Source organism: Molothrus aeneus, chromosome 5, assembly GCF_037042795.1.
Source record: "Molothrus aeneus isolate 106 chromosome 5, BPBGC_Maene_1.0, whole genome shotgun sequence".
Classification (NCBI taxonomy): domain Eukaryota; kingdom Metazoa; phylum Chordata; class Aves; order Passeriformes; family Icteridae; genus Molothrus; species Molothrus aeneus.
In genome coordinates, this window is record NC_089650.1 from 55,760,777 (window position 1) to 55,780,514 (window position 19,738).

Below are 19,738 nucleotides of genomic sequence, written 5' to 3' on the forward strand. Positions count from 1 at the left end.
AAAATTAAGTATAAGAATTATTTCCGCTAGAGTTAATAATTATAATAATGGCAGAGCACACTTAATACTGAGCATTGCAATAGGATTAAAGAACACAACTTTGTTTTTTTCCAAAAGAATAGGAACAACCAAAAGAAAAGGCAGTGATTAATTTATAAAACATGTTTTGCTCCAATAGAAAACCTTCTGTTTAAGGATGTATGATGATGCTTGACAGACTATCATGAATTAAGTCTTACAAACAGTCAGAGGAAAACTGATAACAAATACGTCACCTCTAAAATTGTGTATCAAGGCAACCTGCCATTCTGAAAACTGGAATCACAGTGCCACATGTTTCAACAGACACCAGAAAACAGTGGCCAGTTCTGCACATGAGCTGTTGAACACAATTTCAGAACTGCTCCGTCACCGTGTTGCCTGTGACTGTGCTGTACCCCACACATCAGTGCAGTCCTGTGCTTGCTGCTGGGGACAGTTACAGGCAAAACTTGTGCTGAAATGCAAAGCCATGACTCAAGGTGCTGTGTTGTCTTCAGCTTTAAATTGAGAAAAACATAGTGCTCACACTGAAGATCCAGGTTTGAACTTTTTCACATTTGGCTCAATATGTCCATGCAAGTGTAATCACAGCTGTCTGGCAGGCATCTTTACAGTCACCTCAGAACCCCAAACAGCCCTTCAGACCATTCACACTCCTGCTGTGTGAATCCTTTTTAGCCCATCATCAGATAATCCAGGGCCACTAGACTTCTGATGCTAACTAGTTATAAAGACTTTGATATTTGATTTCAAACCAGACTAACTGAACAGATGTTTAATTAAACAACAGACAAGGTGTTGTTTGTCAGCACTTTAAGAATCCCAGCCTTCTGTTTTCACTTGCATGAACTTTTTCTGCCATGAACTTAACCTGTCACAATTGTCTTTCAGTGAATATATTTGCTGATGCCAGAAGCAGAAGGAGTTCACAAATCAAGCTTTTGACAGGTTGCAGGCTGGGTCTCATTCTCACCTACACCTTGGTGCCTCAGGGGATGTGCTGTCTTCTCCAGCTGAAGTGCACAGGTATGCCTTTGCTTGCTTCCCTCACTCAGCTCTGTTCATTCCCAGCTGAGACACTTGGCTGCCTGGAACCCAGGTAAGACCTCTTCAGTATTTAATTTTCCTGTTAAGCATGGAACCAAAATTTGTTGGGGTTTTTCTAGTCCTTGTTTGTCCATAAAAGGGAGTGATGTTTAGAGAGTATCACTTGTGTTACATGTCACAGTGTTAGGGTAGGGATTGGATGTGTAACTGCCAAGATTACTCACCATGGGCACCTGTATTTCACTGCAGTGCTGTGGCAGTGGTTGCACCTTAAATCATCTCTGAGTCTACCCATTATTCTGACAGAGTATAAAATTTGAAGTCCAACACAGGAGGAAAATATTTGCTCAGTTTTGCCTCAGACAGTGGATCTGTGGCCAGTTCTCTCTGTAGCCAGGCACAGCTTCATGGATGCTCACCAGTGTCATCTCCCTGTCTCATGCCAGGCTCTCTGTGTTTGTGGCAGGTGAGAGCAGCTGCAGCAGCATGAAAGCCTGGTGACCCTTGCTAGCTTTCCCTGCCTCTGGTTGCTGAAGTACTCATCTCGGTGCAGCTGTTGTGTCATGTGCTGTATAGAGCTGGGTGCACCAAGCCCACATGGAGCCTGTAACACCTGAGGTGCTTTTCTTTATGTTCCCACTACTCTGGGGGTGTATTTCATTTACGCTCACTCAGTACAGTGATGGCTGTGAGGAACAAGAACACAGCTGGGAAGTGGTGCTTGGGCCATGCTCATACAGGGATGCCCCAGCAGCTGGAACTGTTTCAGGGTGTACAAGCCGCACTGCTTCCTCCAGGTGGAGAAAGAGGTGGAAGATGCAAAGATGGGGGCAGTTTGGATTGGGAGTTCTACTTGGTGGCAGGATACTGGATTATCTTTAATACCCATGGCTGCCTTTTGTTTTTCCAACAGTTTTGTGTTGGCAAGTCTCACTTTCTTCCAGTAAATAGGAAGAGGAAGGATGCCATAATGCCACAATCAACTTTTTTGGACTCATGCTGATTTTTCCCTGAACAAGTTTTTTGCACTGATGCTGACATTACCTTGTTTTCTTCACTAAACATTAAGATGCACTTACATCAGATTTCCAACAAAATTCATAGTACCTGACATCAGGCATTTCTCAGTGGCATCTTCATTAGGACCTCTGACTATCTTTTAAATTAATGAAAACAAACTAGAACCTCCAGAGAAAGAGCTAGATCTCTGCAAACATGCAAACAGCCCTCCTGCTGAATCCACTTGGATTTTTTTTTTTTTTTTTTTAGTTTGAATACTGTAGTATTTTAGCTGATAGCATTCTGGTTGTATTTTATACTAAGTGTGAATATGTTTTCAAGGTCTTCTCTGGAAGCCTTTGTGAAGTGCTTCTCTACTTTCATCCTAGTTTCAGTGCTGAAGTTTCCATCATGAGATTTTTTTTTCTACAACTAAATCAAAGCCAGGGTTTCCTTTTAGTCTTTATATCTTTATTACATTTCTGTCACTTCACTAAAGGCTGAAATGAATTCAGTCAATTCTGAGTACACCTGTGTGCCCTGGTGAGCAAGAGCACCAGGTGATGGACCAGTTTTTCTCTTGCAGCAGTACCAGTCAGAGTTTGATGGGGAGGCATGAGGCTGGGGCTGGCCATCCTGATACACCTCAGTAAGTACAGATGCTACAGTGACTCAGGCCAATTTTGAAATATTATCATATGATTTACACACCTTTCCAAGAGTTTGTTAAAGCACTTCTTTTAAGAAAATGCCGTTGAGAAACATGTGACAGTGAATCCTTATTCCCCACTCTCCTGCCAGTGAGGGACCTATGACTTATGATATCTTCACGTACAAAGAAAACATACATGTTGTAATTGAGTCTGATTCAGGTCCTGAAAGGGGCAATCAACATCTGCTAATGAATAATCAGCATGGATTTGTATAACTAAAAAGAGCAGGCTAACTAAACATAGGCACTGCTTTACATCTGAACAGTCATGTCACTCATCATTTGAATTATAGCCTGAGCCCTAGACTGAAATTTGGTCATAAAATGCTGTATTTTTACTGTGGTAGTTGTATTTCTGGTGTTTTGTGGGATCTTCAAGTATCAGTTGTAGGGTTTTTTTAACTGCACCTTTTCTAACAAGTTGAGCCAAGTAAAGCCGAATGGATATAGCCTCCAAGGTACCCATTCCTTTGCAGAGTTTCAGGACAGAACTTGTTTAAAAGGAAAAGCCCTGTAAGGGAAGATACTGAAAGTTATTTCAGGCTAAGCAAAGAAGTTCTGCAGTTATTCAGAGAATTCAGAATTACTCTTTTAATTTATTAATTACCACTTCATGAGGTCTGACAGGGTTCTGACACTGGACTAGGGATTCACTGCAAATTAAAAAAAATCTGGGGGATCCCTGATATCAATCCTGGTCTCATTTCCACCATTATAACTTGGAACACTTATTTCAACAGAAATAAGTGGAATTAATTCAAATCTGTCTCTATTCACGGAGTCAATTGAAATGCTCTTTTGTAGGATTGCTGGCAATGGGTACGTCAGGGTGGGAAGCATAATAAATTATTGCTCATGACACATTTCTTTTCAGTAAAAATGCCAATGTGCTGAAAATTTAAGTTTTAGCATAGATTTGCAATATGCTAGCTATATTTTTTATTATTATTTTGCAGCTGGTGTATGCATTACTCAAGTTCTTTAAAAAATGTATAACTAAGGACAAAAGGGGTACAGGCAAAGGATAATTGAGCTTTCTGCTTTTGTTGGGATTTAACTGATTTTGTCTGGAGAATACTGCTGGCTACACAAAACAATTTAATCTTTCTTTGATCTTCTGTTATGCTCAGTGCTGATAAGGCCCCAGCAGGCACAGCATGACTGTGGGGCTGGGTCCTGCCACCCAGCCCTTGGGGACCTCCTCCAGGGCCGCAGCAAGCAACTGACAGCCTCGTCAACCTGTGGCATGAGCAGCCCTCAGAAGTACTGCATTCTAGGCTACCTAGAGGTTGGTTTGCTCTTTCTTTTTTAATAAACTGAACTCCTCTTACTAACCATGTCCTCACTCTTCCTACTAACCTTATTCTCATCTGTATAGGGAATTTGCCTAGACTGGGAAGTTCCTGTGGGAGTTATCTGAATAATTATCAGACAGTGTGACACCAAGTCTGGTGGAAGGCTGTGCCTCACTGCAGCACATATGGAGGGTTTGGCAGCAAACAGCCTCCACAGTGATGTGTATCTTCTCAAGGGGGAGAAACTTCCCTGAGATGCACAGGGATTGAGCACAGGGATTTTTGAAGGAGCTTTGCTCTGCAAGTCCTCTTCCCACTCAGGTCCCAGAGGTGAAGCCCATGGTCTGTGTGTGAGTGCAGGGGTCCCACAGGCTGCAGGACCTTCTCCAGAGGACATGTCCATATGGTGTTAAGACCTGAGGAGCCTGTTAAGAGATTCACACTATACACTCTCCTCACTTTTGATCTGAAATGAGGCCAGTGTTGCTGAGAGCAGAAAGCTGCCTCTGAAAAGGGAAGACCTAATGCTGTGGTCCAGGCTTTGGTCATGTGGGTTGGTCAGCAGATCCAAAATGTGGCTGACCAGAGGGATGCCTCTCACTCCCTGGCTGCAGTGAGGCGGGGGAACCACTGCTATATGGAAGGTGTGCAGAAATGTTGTACATCCTGGAGGACTTGGCCCCACTGAGTTAATGAATTGCCACAAATAGAAATATCGTCACTAAATAACAGGCTAGGCTGAAGAGGAAGTTAAAATACAGCTTAATTTATAAGCAATTGAAAATAATTACAGTTTATGACCTTCTAGCTTTATGTTGTGACACATTTGCAGAGTAAAGTATGGACATGGAACCAAGCACTGCTCCAGGTTGCATATTGTATCCACAGTTTTCTGCAAAATGTAAATATCTCTTTGCTAAAATAGCCTGAAACCTCTTTCTGATCCTAAAGCTGGATGATTGCCTTTTATTCTTGCTTTTTAGGAGGAGATCAAAAAGCAATTAAAAAAATTAATATTTTCACTTGCCTGTACTTATCCTTTGAATTATGTAAATACAGACTCATGAAAAGGAGCAGCTGTTCTGCAATATTCCCTGTGATTTTATGCTGCTTCAACATATCTTGACCCCTGGTGGCTGTTTCCTGAAGAGAATGAAAACCACAAACTGCTGCTTTGCAGAGCTTGAGAGAGAGAGACCCTTTGTCAATGTGTTCTGTTCCATCAGCTTGCCTTAAATGTGTTGTGCACCTACAGTGCATCAGAATGCCACTTCACTTTTCATTTGCTTTCTCACCAGCACATTTTTAATTCTTTGCTGGAGACATACCAGGAAGTTTTGCATCTTGCATCTTGTAAACCAAAGCTCTTCCTCTCCTCTCCTGATGACCTGTGTCAGATTTCTTAAGAGCAAACCTTACTCATGAAAGTGGGTATTAGTCAATGTGGCAAGCTACCAAGAGCCAGGATTTAGCTGGGATTCAGATGGGGAAAAAATAAAATTCAACTGCTTTGTGTTTGGAAAGAAGCACTAAAAGTAATTTTTAGTCTTTAATATGTCTTACTGTTTTTAAAATGTAGGTTAAGTGGGTTTTAGCTCAATGATTGGATTTACTACTTACGTATGTTTTGAAAAGAAAAGACAGGGCACTCAGTGTTGAGGAGAATATAAAGCTGCACAATTCAGAGGCAAGTGGGATCTGCCAGACATGGACATGCACATGCTTGTCCTTTGGAGCAGACTTTATGGAGCAACCTTAAACGTAAGTTGCCCCAGTGTCATATTGTATGTCTATAAAAACCAGAGTATGAGTGTGCATGGTCCTTCCAACTGCTTGAACAACCTGAGCTCTCTTTACCAGAGCTTTGTGAAATGAGATGACATAGTATTTTTTTTTAATTTCTTGCTCATCTTCTAAAATGTGCATTCATACATTTGTCAAGTGTAGTATAGAATGACTGAATATAATATATAGTTACCATGGTTAAAATACATTAATTATACCTGTAAATCTATATATCTTCACTTATTTAAATGCAAATAATTCCCAGGTGATTTCATAATGCAAAGATGTTAAAACCATTCTCAATTCCTTGTGGATCCTGAGTGTGCCCCCCATCTCCTTCTGGGTCATTCCAGTTTCCCAGCCATGGGCACTGAACTCATTCCTCCTCCTTCAGTTCCCTCTGGGGTGCTGTGTCATCCCCTGTTCCTCCTGCCACTGTCCCCACCAGCCAGGCACACAGCTTGGGCCTCACCTTCTGCTATGGCTTATTCCTGCATCCTCACACTATGCTCTGCCCAAGTCTCCTGCAGTGTCTGTGCAGTGCATCCACCCCTGCCCACCCTGCTGAACACTTCCCTGAGACCCTGCTGGCTGTCATGGCTGCTCAGGCTCTCCTCGTGGCCCAGCACAGGCTATCTCCCAGCCCAGTATATTAACCTTATCACCTCTTCTTGCTCTCCCACTGAATCCCCATCTTATCACCTTAAACAGGAACTCCTTGCCCTCACTATCAAAGCCTCTCATTCAGAACTGAGATATCAGTTAATCATTACTACCTTCATCTTCTGCTTGTAACATCTTCAAATATTACCCTTGTATCCTATTGATACCCTGATTTTCCTTTTTTGCATTGGTTTAAACTTTCCCAGTTCTGCTATGCTTCAAAAGATGCTGACAGCAGTCAGGAGGGTGGTGTCATCCCAAACCAACTAATTACCTTGTACCTGGTCTTACTGAGATCCCTTCTCCACAACTGAAAAGTGCAATTTTTATAAAGTACCTGGGGAAGACCAAGACCAACCCTTACTATGTGCATGCTTCCTGCATATGATGGTTCTCTTGGGCTTGTATATGAAAATAAAAGCACAGGCATCCAGAGCAACAAGACAGGTTCTAGCCTTGCAATGGCATAAATATGTGTACATCCATCTAATTTTTAGTGAAGAATCCAAATTAAGCTTTTATTCTGCTCATTTTGTTTTCTAGGCTGAAGAGAAATGCTTTCTCTGTGATTCCAGATACCCATATAATCCCTATACCCAGCACAACAGTCACATGGTAGAAAATGTTATCACAACGTTTGAGCCTGAAAGGAAAAAGAAGTGGTGGCAGTCAGAAAATGGTAAGTTCCTTAGAGAAGATATTACTGCAAATGTTACTGTGGGATTTCTTTACATAATGGGCTTTCACAAAGTTGCCTTCATGAAGAGATGAGCAAAAACCTGCATCTGTTCTTTGATTAGGTACTACTGAGTGATTTAGACCCATTTGTGTGTAGCGAGACAAGAATTCAGGAAGTCTGTGTTTCTATGGACAAGTTTTAAACTCAGCACCCCCAAGAGCTGACCAGAGGATGTGTGGTAATGCTGGATTATACATGAAAGCCATATATTTTCCACAGGGTGTCTGCTCTGACAGAGAATTTTCATTTGGGGCAAAATACACATTTGCCTACAGATGTAATATAATGACAGTGTGTCTTTACAAATACCTGTTTAAAAAAATTATTTTTAAAGAACTAATAGTTTAGGAAAAAAATTAAATAAAGCCTGGCTATCAGCTCCCTTATTCTGATATTCCCAAGTTCCTTTTCTGCGGGGCTGTTCTTGATCCATTCATCCCCAAGCTTGTATGGATTCTGGGGGTTGTCCCAACCCAGGTGTAGCACCTTGCACTTGGCTTTGACAAATCTCATCAGATTCCCATGGGCCCACATCTCGAGCTTTTTCAGGTCCCTCTGGATGGTCACTGATCCTTCACAGGTGTCAGCAGCACCACTAAGCTTGGTGTCCTCTGCAACTTGCTGAGGATGTGTGCAATCCCAGAATTGGTGAAGATAGCTGTAAATATCCTTACAGCTTCTCTGGGAAGACATGCCAGGAGGAATAACATTTACTCTGTCTTATTTGACATACAGTGATTGTGTGATAAGCATTTGACTGGTTGGAAATTCAGGCATAAAAAAATAAGATAATATGTTACCTCTATTTTGAGTATCCAACTGAAAATCCATAAGCCTTGTTTTTTCATGGAGTTTAGAAAGGATCTGTCACTGGCTCTGGACACCACTGCCAATAAAGCTGTGGGCCAGCTGTGAGAGGAGCTTTCCTTGTTCTCTCTATCTTTCTTCTGGGATGGGGTCTCATGCACAGCCTGGTCAGGAGGAATCCTGAGATGGTGCATGTAGCTGTGAACAATGGGGATATCAGCTGAGCTCCTGGCACTCTCTACAGGGAGTGTGTGACCTCTGGATGTTTTTTTTCCATATTTGTTGCAGTTTTGGAATATGTCTGGTGCAGTAGTTCTGCTCATGACAAATTTCACATCTGAAAGTATAGAAGGGTTTAAAAGTTCTGTTTAGCATGAAGAAAACACCTCATTTTATTAGTTCTCTTTTTCTTTCTTAGCAATAAGTGAATTATTTGAATGGATTTTAAGAAATAAACCTAACTGGATATAGAAACACACAAACCCAGCACCCTGTCATGACCATCATTTACAGAATGAATAATGTGAGCAGGACCTTCAGCCATCTCCTGCAGTCTCAGTGACATGCAGCATTGCTGGTGACAGTGGCAGGAAGGCAGCACATTGTGTTGCCCCAGAGAGAGAGGTCCAGCTGCACAGGTTTGTGCACAGGGGATGCCCTAAAGGGTCTAGTTGCTCTGCTGGAAAAGGCATCTTTAAATCCTCCATGGGAAAACTGTCTCAGCAACCCCTTCAATGTACACATTGTGCACTTAATTTTCATTCTCTTTTCAGGCATTGACCATGTCAGCATTAGATTGGACCTAGAAACTTTATTCCAATTCAGCCATCTTATCCTGACCTTTAAGGTACATTTTTTACCAGAGCTTTTATGTAATATTATACACTAATTAACCACAGGAATAAACTGCTTAGAGAGGCATTGAAAGCTCCATCTTTAGAGGTTTGTAAGGACAGGTTAGATAAACATCTGTCAAGTATTGTTAAATTATAGTTGATCCTGCCTTGGGGGAGGAGGATAGACTGAACAGCTTCCTATTTGTGTGCCTTCTCAACCTATTTTCTATAAAGCCAAGAATTAAAACTGAAAAAATGCTTTGCAAAATTACACTCAAAAAATGTGGGACATATCTGAACTGCAGTTGCTCTTTCAATTTAGTTCAGTTTTTGTGTTTCAATTATGATCCAGATGATTGCAATTTTTTTTTTTTTTGTACTAAATTCCTAATTGTTATGGTAAACTTCCTTACTTAGAAAGTAATCACTTATCTATATGAAATGTTACCTTTCCCTTTTGCTAGAGAGAGGTTCTAATGAGCTTTTTCAGAGACCCCTGTAACTATCACAGTACCTGTAATGAGCCTATAAACTCTCAAATACAAAATTTTAACATCCTCCAAAGAGGAATATCAATACAACAACCCCTGAGGTGTCTTATTAATGCCGACTTAGGGAATTCTTGAAATGTTTCTTGCAGACATTTCGGCCTGCAGCCATGCTGGTTGAGCGCTCTACCGATTTTGGTCAGACCTGGAAAGTGTTTAGATATTTTGCACATGATTGTGCAGCTTCTTTCCCCAACATCTCTTCTGGTCCAGCAAAAAGTGTTGGAGATGTTGTTTGTGATTCAAGATATTCAGACATTGAGCCCTCCACTGAAGGCGAGGTACGGTCAAGTGTCTGTTTGTATGAGTTCAAATCATTTGTGGAACTGAAGGTCTCTTGTCTGTGTCTGCTAAAAGCAGAGGCCTGTCCTTTGATCCCTTTGTTGGCTGCTCATCTCATCTTTAGAGCTTTATTGATTTGTTTTGCAGGTTGTTTTAAAAGCCTTGGATCCCAGCTTTGAAATAGAAAATCCATATATGCCATATATCCAAGGTATGGACATTACATGTTTTGTCCAGAGACACTTTGCTGGTAATTTTTTGTTTTGTACACTGAAAAGGGTCAATAGCTCAATTGGTGTAAGTCAATGAAAATTAGGTACCTAATGTTAAAAATTAGGTACCTAAAGATCTTAGGGACACATTGTATTAATAAATGAAATGGGCCAGTCTTGTTCTCTAGCCCCGGGGGCAAACAGCAAAGCTCTGCAGAGCACATCTGTGAAGCTAAACTCTCTTTCCCTCTGGATTCAGGCCCAATCCATACTGCTTTTTGAGAGCAGTCCCAGAGGTACACATGGACCCATGAAGACAATGGCTGGGAAAATGCAGAGCCATACCAAGTAGGATGCTAACACTTTAGGATGCCTATAGTGGCAGCTGTGTGCCAGGAGTGGGTCCCTGCACTGCCACTGTAGGCATTACTGATCTTGGCCAATAGTGGATCATTTTCATTATTTCTTCACTATAGGAAAATTCTTGGATGATTGATTCAAGCTGAAGATTTCATGCTGTTCATTTTAGCCTGAACTCGGGCTCCTGATCTCTCTTCTTTCCTTCCAGATCTCATTACATTGACAAACCTAAGGATCAATTTTACTAAACTCCACACCCTTGGAGATGCTCTGCTTGGGAGGAGGCACAGTGATCCCCTTGAGAAGTACTACTATGCCATCTATGAGATGGTTGTGAGGGGCAGCTGCTTTTGCAATGGCCATGCCAGCCAGTGTGATTCCATGCAGAACCTCCGGGGAGATGTTTTCCATCAGTCGGGGATGGTGCGTCCTTAACTCTGTCTCCAAAAAGGGGAGTCTTGATTGGTGTTTTGTGAGAAGGAAGAGATGGAGGGAGGGAGCTGAAGGAAGATCTCTGATAATCTTTGGATTGGCCATTTGCAACTGCTAGTTGTTAAAGGTTTCAGTGCAGACTCTTCCTTTAAAACGCGGGGTTGGAATGCACAGAAACTGTCTTTGTTGGCACTACTGTGGTGTTTCAAAAGCAACTGGGACAAGACATGTTGATAATAGCAGCAGAATTCCAGAGCTGTAATGGTGCAAATGTAATGGAGTAAGTAGCCTATGGCATGTGCAGACTTGAATGGCCACTTGTTGGGTGCATTCCACACTCCAGCTGGGCTCGGAGGCTCTGCAGCAGGAGAGGAGGCATTGGCACAAAGAATAGTTGATAATTCAAAGCTAACCCATGAAAAATGGATTATTAAAAATTCCAGTAATGTGATTGCAAGTTTTTTCCCTCTGGGAACAAGAGTTCTTTCTCCTGTTAAATATGTATCACAATCTGAAGACATATAGGGAGAGAGAGAAATAATCTAAAAATGTTGATGTCTCCTTTGATATCTCTCTGAGTAATTTTTTTCTAAATGTTGCTCAGTGGCTTTAAAACTATTTGGTTAATGTCTGGAGGCATTCTCTAGATCTTTTACTCAAATAATTGAAAATTATGTCAGCTGAGGGAGCCAAAGAGCTTCAAATTTTCCTGATCTTGCTGACATATGTTAAGCAAATACCTCTCTCCTCTCCTCTCCTCTCCTCTCCTCTCCTCTCCTCTCCTCTCCTCTCCTCTCCTCTCCTCTCCTCTCCTCTCCTCTCCTCTCCTCTCCTCTCCTCTCCTCTCCTCTCCTCTCCTCTCCTCTCCTCTCCTCTCCTCTCCTCTCCTCTCCTCTCCTCTCCTCTCCTCTCCTCTCCTCTCCTCTCCTCTCCTCTCCTCTCTTTTTGTCACCTTACCTGCTCTCTGTTCTCACCACATTACAGGTCCATGGGAGATGTATCTGCCACCATAACACTGAAGGTTTCTCTTGTGAAAGATGTAAAGATTTCTACAATGATGCTCCCTGGAGGCCAGCTGAAGGGACACAAGATAATGCTTGCAAACGTAACTCAAACATGATATTTTCCTTTTTAATAGCCAGGAGTGGGTGTAGCACAATCCTCGTCCAATCCATAAGGGGATGGCCAAGTTTCTGGAAGGGAGACTTTTTCATGCCTCATCCAGAAAAACAGATTCCTGCATTCACAGGTGCAGTGTTATTCTACAAGAGGAAGAGCTGTTTCATGTTCTTATTCTTCATACAGGAAAAAAAAAAAACAATAAAGAAGGGAAAAGCAGCTAATCCAAAAAAGATCATTCATTGGTTTGCACAGTGTTTTCCATGTGAGTGAAAGAATTTAGATAAGGCTAAATTATTCGTTTCCACAGTAATGAATAATGCAGTATACACAAGAATAGTATATTAGGATCTGTAAACAAATATTTAGCTAGAGATTTCTTCAGCAGAGCAGTGTTCCCCACTGCATATCAAACACACTTACCTGCATTTCCAAGTTTAGGATACAGTTCTGTCTGAAAACTCCAATTTTTTTTCCCCCAGCTGTAACACACAAGGCCTGGGAATAATCTTGCTGGGCACTGAAACCATACAAGTAGCCAGTAACGCTGTGTTAAGTGTAGACAGCAATGTCGCCAGAGCACAGCATTTCCATGGTGTGAAACACCCCCTGTTTGCTTTGGCTTCAGGTTGTAACTGCAACAGCCACTCCAGCAGGTGCCACTTTGACATGGCTGTGTACCAGGCCAGCGGCGGGGTCAGCGGTGGCGTTTGTGAGGACTGCCAGGACAACACCACCGGCCAGCACTGCGACACCTGCAAACCTTCCTTCTACCAGGATCCGCTCAAAGCCATCTCAGATCCTCAGCCCTGCCTCCGTAAGCTTCCCGTTTAACTGCTGTATGAGTGACTCAAAGCAGGGCTGTTCTGTTAGTGCTCAGGAACACATAGTCATGGAATGATTGTATACAGGTGCTTTTATTGAAGAGCTCTGGTGTCAGGGTACAGACACAAATCTGACCTGACATGGGTTTGGGATGGACATGTTTTCATTCCCTTATCATTATATAACTACATATTAATTATTAAATTTATATTGTTCTATTGTATACATTGATTTAATCCAAGCATGGATTCTTGTAATTTCCATCAAACCCCCCCAAACATAATTTCTCATGATTCTTGTTACAATTAAACAATAATTATATCCATTTTCCAAACAATCATTAAACAATCATATGATTTATCATATGACAATCATATAATTTATCATAGTCATTAAATGATTATACAGGTGCAGTTTTGCATGATCCAGTAAAGCCTTACATTTTCCCAGGGGCTACCCTAACATTTTCCCAAGGCCTACTAGGCCCAACCTTTCTTTCCAACTCCCCTGAATATCCCATGATTTTAGAAACATTTTATCCCTGTACTATCAGTTCTGGTTCCCTTTGCTCTGAGCCCTATGGCCATCCCCATGCTTAAATGTCCACATGGATGTAAAAATGTTACCAAACCTATAACATCCAAACTGCCCTACTAAGTAGCTGCATGACAGTATCCCCCAAACAGCATTGTGAAAAGAGCTGCATATTCCAGCTCCTTGCTAAACAGAGCTTAGAAATCCAGCAAAGCTATAATTTTTCTTGAACAAGGTCAATATAAATATAAATAGTAGTAGTGATGTTGCTTCTGTGACCTTCAGCGATTACAGAAGAGGCTCCAAAATGATGGGAGGAGTAAATAACTTTTGCTAGATACTTGCCATATGCAAGAAAAATAATCTTTCAGACATGAAAGCTCTTCTTCTGAAAGATAACCTAGATTCATTATTAACATAGGATGGAGAAAACACTCCAAGTATTTAATTGTAGCAATTGATTGGCATGAAAAGTCCTTAAGGAGGGAGGGGAAGATCGCCAGTAGCTCTGTAACTGCATTTTCATGCTTACCTCTGCCTGTGCTTTTTTTGTGTGTCTCCCTGGCCCTGCCTGCAGCATGCAACTGTGACCCCGCGGGGACCTTGCCCGAGGGCGTGTGCGAGCGCCGCACGGACCCCGCGCTGGGCACGGTGGCGGGGCGCTGCCCCTGCAAGGACAACGTGGAGGGCGCTCGCTGCGACAAGTGCAAGGCAAACTACCACGGGCTGAGCAGCAGCGACCCCCTGGGCTGCCAGCGTATGTAAAACACCTCTGCTAGTCTCCTTTCCAAAGCATTTTTGAGGCAGGGAGGTAGTTGAATGCACAGATCCACACGCTAATGCTCTACTTGAGTCACAAATACCCAGTTGTCTACTGTAATTTAACGCCAACAAAATTCAAGGTTTCTGGTGCAGCATCCAAGGCTGAAACAATGCAAAATCACTTTTAGAATTCATAGAATAATATAACAGATCAGGCTGTTGTTAATAGAAAGGTTATTAAATATGCAACTTAATTGAAAAGGGATATTGAGATGACAGGAGCTGCTGCCTTGCCAAAAGAACTTCCAGCCAACCATTCCTCTGAGAAAGGCTTGGTGAAAGCACATCCCACCCCTGCCCAGGTGCTCTGTGGGTTTGTGAGCACGTTATGCCCACACCAGGTGCTCAGCCACACACAAGGACTGCAGTGCAGATCAGCACACAGCCCTTGGCAAACCACTGCTGAGGCCTTCTGCCAGTGCCTCTGCTCTCCCCAGAGAGGCACCCACTGAGGAAATTGTCCATTTCCAAGGGTAGTCTGGAGGGTGCAGGGGCACATCCAGAGTGTCTGTGTGGAGGATGGACACTGCCTGTCATGCTGATGCCACATCTAATGTAAATGCCAGTCCTGGGGTGTCACTGGGCCCTGCAGAGGTAACTGCACTTTTCTGTCCCTGCAGCCTGCAACTGCGATCCCTTGGGCACTTTGCCCTTCTCCGTCTGTGATCCTGCCACGGGACAGTGCCTCTGCCAGAGGTTCACGACAGGGCAGCGCTGTGAAAGATGCCTTGTATGTACTCAGTTTCTGGTTTTGCTTCTGCATGTGGTTGTGGAAGTCTCCTCACCTATCTCACACCTTTTCATTGCCAGAAAAGTAAACAATTAGTCAAAATTCAAAATCATTTTATAGCTGTATGCTCCCAATTTGCATTGACACGTCTGCTTTTCTTTCACTGCTCCCAAATATTTGTGCAATCAAATTGCAGGGGGAGGAGCACTCCCAGAAAGGAAATGTAAAATTATGTCCTTGATCCATCTTAGCTGTTTACAGAGCAATTTGCTAGTACAAGTGGGTAAATATCTGGCTCTTGCAGTGGCTGAGCACGCCTGCTATCCGGTAAGAGGAGCAATCTCCCATGGCCAAGCACAGTAGTGCTCCATTGTTCATGTAGCAGAATGAATTTTGTTTTGCTTTGCATACTTAAACTTTGCCATAAAAGAACCTTTCTTTTTATACCAGGCAGGATACTGGGGTCTTGGCAACAGCTTGTATGGCTGTTCTCCATGTGACTGTGATATTGGTGGATCCCAGAATAACTTGTAAGTTAAAGTTCTTCAAGTTCTTTCTTGGGTTTAATTTTTATAAACTCTTAGGCTAGACTTTCTGGTTAGGTTAATACAGTCACAGTACAGATAGGAAAATAGAATGTAGGTGGAATTTCGTAATATACAAACAATGTAAATTTGGGTGGAGATCTTGGAAATTTATTTGTGGTAAGGGGATTTACCTATTTCCTTTGAAGCCAACCTTAAATCTGGTTGAGCCTAGATGTGTTTAATATGAAATATAAAACATGCCTTGAGAGAACCAGAGGCCCTAATATTATTAGAAATTAGAAGTTAGAGGTGAGATTTTTAACTTAGCTTCCTACCTTAAATGCTAGATTTTTTTTCTTTATCCTATTAAAATGTATAATTTTAGAAGAAAGGCTGGTTTCATTTGGGCTTCTCCAAAAATCTGTTGGGCAGGGGTTTTCACTACTGCTGTTAGGCTTCAGACAGAGGAGCACACAGCCCTGTGCTGTAGAGCATATCCTTGTGAGTAGGTAAATCACCTGGTGTGTTAAATATACGTGTAAGCATATGAAAACATTCAATATCACATCAAAGGTCCTTCTGATCTCATGTCCTGCCTCCATAATTGTGGGTGACAGATTATTAAGAATCATGATATAGTGATTCTTATAGAAAAATATACAAGAAATTACACAGGAATAGACAGTAACAGATGCTCAGGAAACAAAAGGATCAGTGCTTCAGGTATGGAACAGACAAAGACAAAGGAGGTTGTGAACTCTGAAGTCATGGAAAAGTAGCATTGCATCAGAAACAGAGGAGGTGGGTGATAGGAAGAAATTTAGTAATGGAGGTAATCCAGCAATGGGAGAAATTAAGCAAAGGTGGAATGAGGGTGGGTGTGAGCTGCCCTCATGCTGTGAGGACCCAGCTGTGCCACCCTGATGTCCTCCCTTTTCCAACTGCTCCCTAGGTGCTCGCCGAAGGACGGCCAGTGCGAGTGTCTGCCCAACATCGTGAGCCGCCAGTGCAACGAGCCAGCTCCAGGATTCTTCTTTCTGCCCCTGGACTATTATATTTATGAAGCTGAGCATGCAAGGCCCCTTTCTGGCTCTGCACCCTTGGTAGGTACTTGGCTTTTTGGGTGTTCTACTGAGAGGGGATCATTGCAGCGGTGACACGGGAGCTGAGGCTGAGGAGCAGGGCTCTTGCTTGGGCAGCAGCTCTTTAGCAGGAAAATGCAGAACAAATCCCTTGGCCATTGTCAGTTTGTCTTTGTTTTTCATGGACATGACTATTCCATAACTGTGGCTGTTAAAAAGGGACAGTCACTACAGCACGCTATGACCTGCAAAGCTGCCCTTGTTGCTTCTTAAGTGCAGGCTGGTCTAGCATGAATTAGAGAAATAAATTCAATTATTTAAATTAGAGTAAAGCATTTGAGTTGCCAATAGCTCTCATGAAATGTTTTATTTCTGAGAATCTCCAACAAGGGAAGAATCAAATTACTCTTTGCTCCATTGGACTAATTCCTGCTGCCTTATATAATGGCATTGATTGTAGCCTAATTTCCTCAAGAATTTGGCATCCATCTGTAATGTTTTTAGAAAAATTAATTTTTTCCCCCCCTTCAACATGGGGGTAGTTGTCCCCCATGCTGAGTGCAAGCCTGGAATGTATCCCTTCCTCTGTCTATGCTTTTGCTAACATTTTTTCTCTGACATGTATAGAAACTATAGATAAGGAATAATAAAAAAATGTTTATTTGCATGTTGCATCCACAAATATTTAGCTATAATCACAATCAGCAATTATCCTGCAGTCCAAAAATTAAATGGAAAACAGATGTCTGGGACATAGCTTATGAGGGAAAAGTGCAAGTTAATTTTAAAGGAGTGAGGGAAAAAGGTTTCCAGCAGCTGCTGAGCCACAGTTTAGAGTTTCTCCCAGCGAGAATAGATCTTGTTTTAAGAATGTGGGTTTTCATTTACTTGCTTACCACCCTTCAACATTGTTGAGACAGTGCTGCTCCTCTTTTATTACTTCATAGGTTCAGCCAAGCACTCTTCCAAGGTGTGACATTTACTTCCAGAAGAAAGGCTATGAGTTCATGATTGAAAATGGAAAGATTGTGTTAAACAGGGACAAGAAACGAACTGTAAGGAAATCTGGACTGGAGCAGGTAAATTAGTACTTGAGTAGTTACTTAAGTTTACACCAAATAATAAAATTTTCTTTTGTAACAAAGGGCAAGGAAATGTCTGAGCACATGGGATTTGCAGTCTTAGACATTTCAATCCTGACAGAAATAAATTTTTTGGTACACAGTTGGGTTGGAAATTTTATTATTCACACTGACAGGCTTGCTCTGCTATGTCCGGTGCCTTTGTAGACTCATTTCCATTAATTTTTGGAAGAGAAAAGGCCTTATGAAAGGTAAACTTTTTTTTGGTTGCAAGACATTTTCAACAAGTTTACCAAGACATTAGCATTGTACCTCCTGCACTTAAGTGCAGCCATTGTAAGTACTGATATTTATGTATCTAGCTTATAATGGAATGGTCCAGCCATGCATGAAATCAGGCTTACTCTGTTTAAGGTTTGCAATGTGAATGTTTGGAGATGCCAAATATTCAGAGGCGAGTGGATTATTCTAGTCCCTCTTATTGCTGTTGCTGCAAAGTTATAAGAAGCTTTCCTTTACATGTGCCCCCAAATATCCTACCTTTGGGAGAGTTCTTAGATTGTCAATCTCGAGCTTGTTCAGAAAATGAGACTGATGGCTGATATAAGTAAACAAAGTGGCAAAAATATTTCCTTTCTTTTTTCCGAGTTTGTTTTTGTTATAATTTGAGTCTGTGTGTTGTTGGAGATGCCAGTGTGTCTCTGCAGGGTGCGATGCAGTTTGGACAGGGCTCGGATCTGGCGCTGGTGTTCCGGCCGCCCAGCGCTGGCCGGGCTGTCACCTGGACAGGACACGGCTTCGCCCGCGTTCCCAGCGGAGCTGGGCTCAGATTTGCCATCAGCAATGTTCCCTTTGCTATGGACTTTGATATCACAGTTCGCTACGAGCCTGAGGTACTTGCGATGTCTTGTGTGTCTTGTGATGCTGTGATAGGCGCAGGGTCTATTTTGTGAACAATAGGATGAGCAACTTGCCCTATTCTTTATATCAAAAATTAAAATTGCTTGGTTTTTCACCCAGTAACAAATTGCCTTACCAACCAAGGAATATGTTCTCCACTGACCCCCTTAACCCTTTCCACTCAAATATGAAAAATCTGCTCTAGAAGTGTTTTCTAAGCATTGGCTAAAATTACATCTTCTGAGTGTTTCTCTTTTGGCAGCTTTACTTGGACTGGACTTTTACTCAAAAATCAAACACATGGAAAATGCAGTTCCTTTCAGACATGCATCATGTAGTCCTAGCTGGGTTTTTTGGGCAGTAAAGTGTGTACAGGTAGGAGTAATTTGCATAGATATTTATCCAGGCCTTTTGCAGGCATCCTGCTTCCCAGTTGTTCCATCTGGACTCTGAGATGTGTGAAAATTGTAGGAAAATAGCCAAATTACTATTTTTTGCCTGGAGAAGATTTCTTAATGATGATGACATGTCTAGAGAAATCTGTTAATCCAAATCTGGTTAAACTCAGGTCCTTACCCATGTCTTCAAAAACACACGCAAGTGTTTTATTGGTACCAGCTTTTTTATACTCCTTACTCTTTTGCAATTCTCTGGGACAGTCCCACACCTCAAGATTTTCCTGCTGTCTATTGTGTTCTGTTCTCTGACTAGCACTCAGGCAAAACAATCTCCCAGTGTTTTAAAACATTGGAACAATTTTTCAGTGGGTTAGTTTGAGGTGGCTTTTTCTGTCTAAGGATTGAAGAGTTGGGTTTTAAATACATTTGATACAAAGTCTTTTATGTTTACTATTTCTTATTAGATGTGTGAAAAGGCAGCTAAAGGATATCTCCAGAAAAACACTGCTAAGAAAAGAAACAACTCCAATGACTCTAACAGAGCTGTTTCCATTTGAACCAGATGAGGTCCCATTTCCGTCTCTGCTTTTCATTATCTATTGCAAATACAATGAATTTTTCACAATAACATTGTTTTTCAGTGCTGTAAAGAATAAAGAGAAAGTCTGTCTTGTCACTGCAGTGTGCAGTGATTCAGATGGCTTTCATTAACACTTGCAAAGAGAAAGCAGGTTTTTCAGATACAAAATATAGCCAGATTTTTTGTCTTTTGTTTATAGTTCTTGGAAGACTGGCTTGCAAGTGTTGCCATCCAGCCTGCTGGTATCTTGTCGGGTCAACACTGCAAAAACAAGGTCCTTTCACAGGAGCCACATGAGTTGCATCTCCCAGCTTCAAAGAGGTCTGACTGTTGCTGTCTTTTTGCCTGTAGATCTTCTGTGTACAAATCATTTACTGAAG

General features: G+C 41.9%; 1 protein-coding gene across 1 annotated transcript in view; it reads left to right on the top strand.

The window, feature by feature from the left end:
* The first annotated feature begins 2,703 nt into the window (after positions 1-2,703).
* Positions 2,704-19,738, top strand: part of LAMB4 (laminin subunit beta 4) — a 41,127-nt gene continuing 24,092 nt past the window's right edge. Inside the window, exons 1-16 of the mRNA XM_066549823.1 lie at positions 2,704-2,737; positions 3,931-4,088; positions 7,087-7,222; positions 8,863-8,936; positions 9,566-9,754; positions 9,903-9,966; positions 10,536-10,750; positions 11,744-11,864; positions 12,507-12,695; positions 13,815-13,994; positions 14,680-14,789; positions 15,240-15,319; positions 16,269-16,419; positions 17,346-17,477; positions 18,188-18,373; positions 19,558-19,679. Of these exons, the coding sequence (XP_066405920.1) occupies positions 2,704-2,737; positions 3,931-4,088; positions 7,087-7,222; positions 8,863-8,936; positions 9,566-9,754; positions 9,903-9,966; positions 10,536-10,750; positions 11,744-11,864; positions 12,507-12,695; positions 13,815-13,994; positions 14,680-14,789; positions 15,240-15,319; positions 16,269-16,419; positions 17,346-17,477; positions 18,188-18,373; positions 19,558-19,679 (2,141 nt within the window). The remainder of the gene's footprint in view (positions 2,738-3,930; positions 4,089-7,086; positions 7,223-8,862; positions 8,937-9,565; positions 9,755-9,902; positions 9,967-10,535; positions 10,751-11,743; positions 11,865-12,506; positions 12,696-13,814; positions 13,995-14,679; positions 14,790-15,239; positions 15,320-16,268; positions 16,420-17,345; positions 17,478-18,187; positions 18,374-19,557; positions 19,680-19,738) is intronic.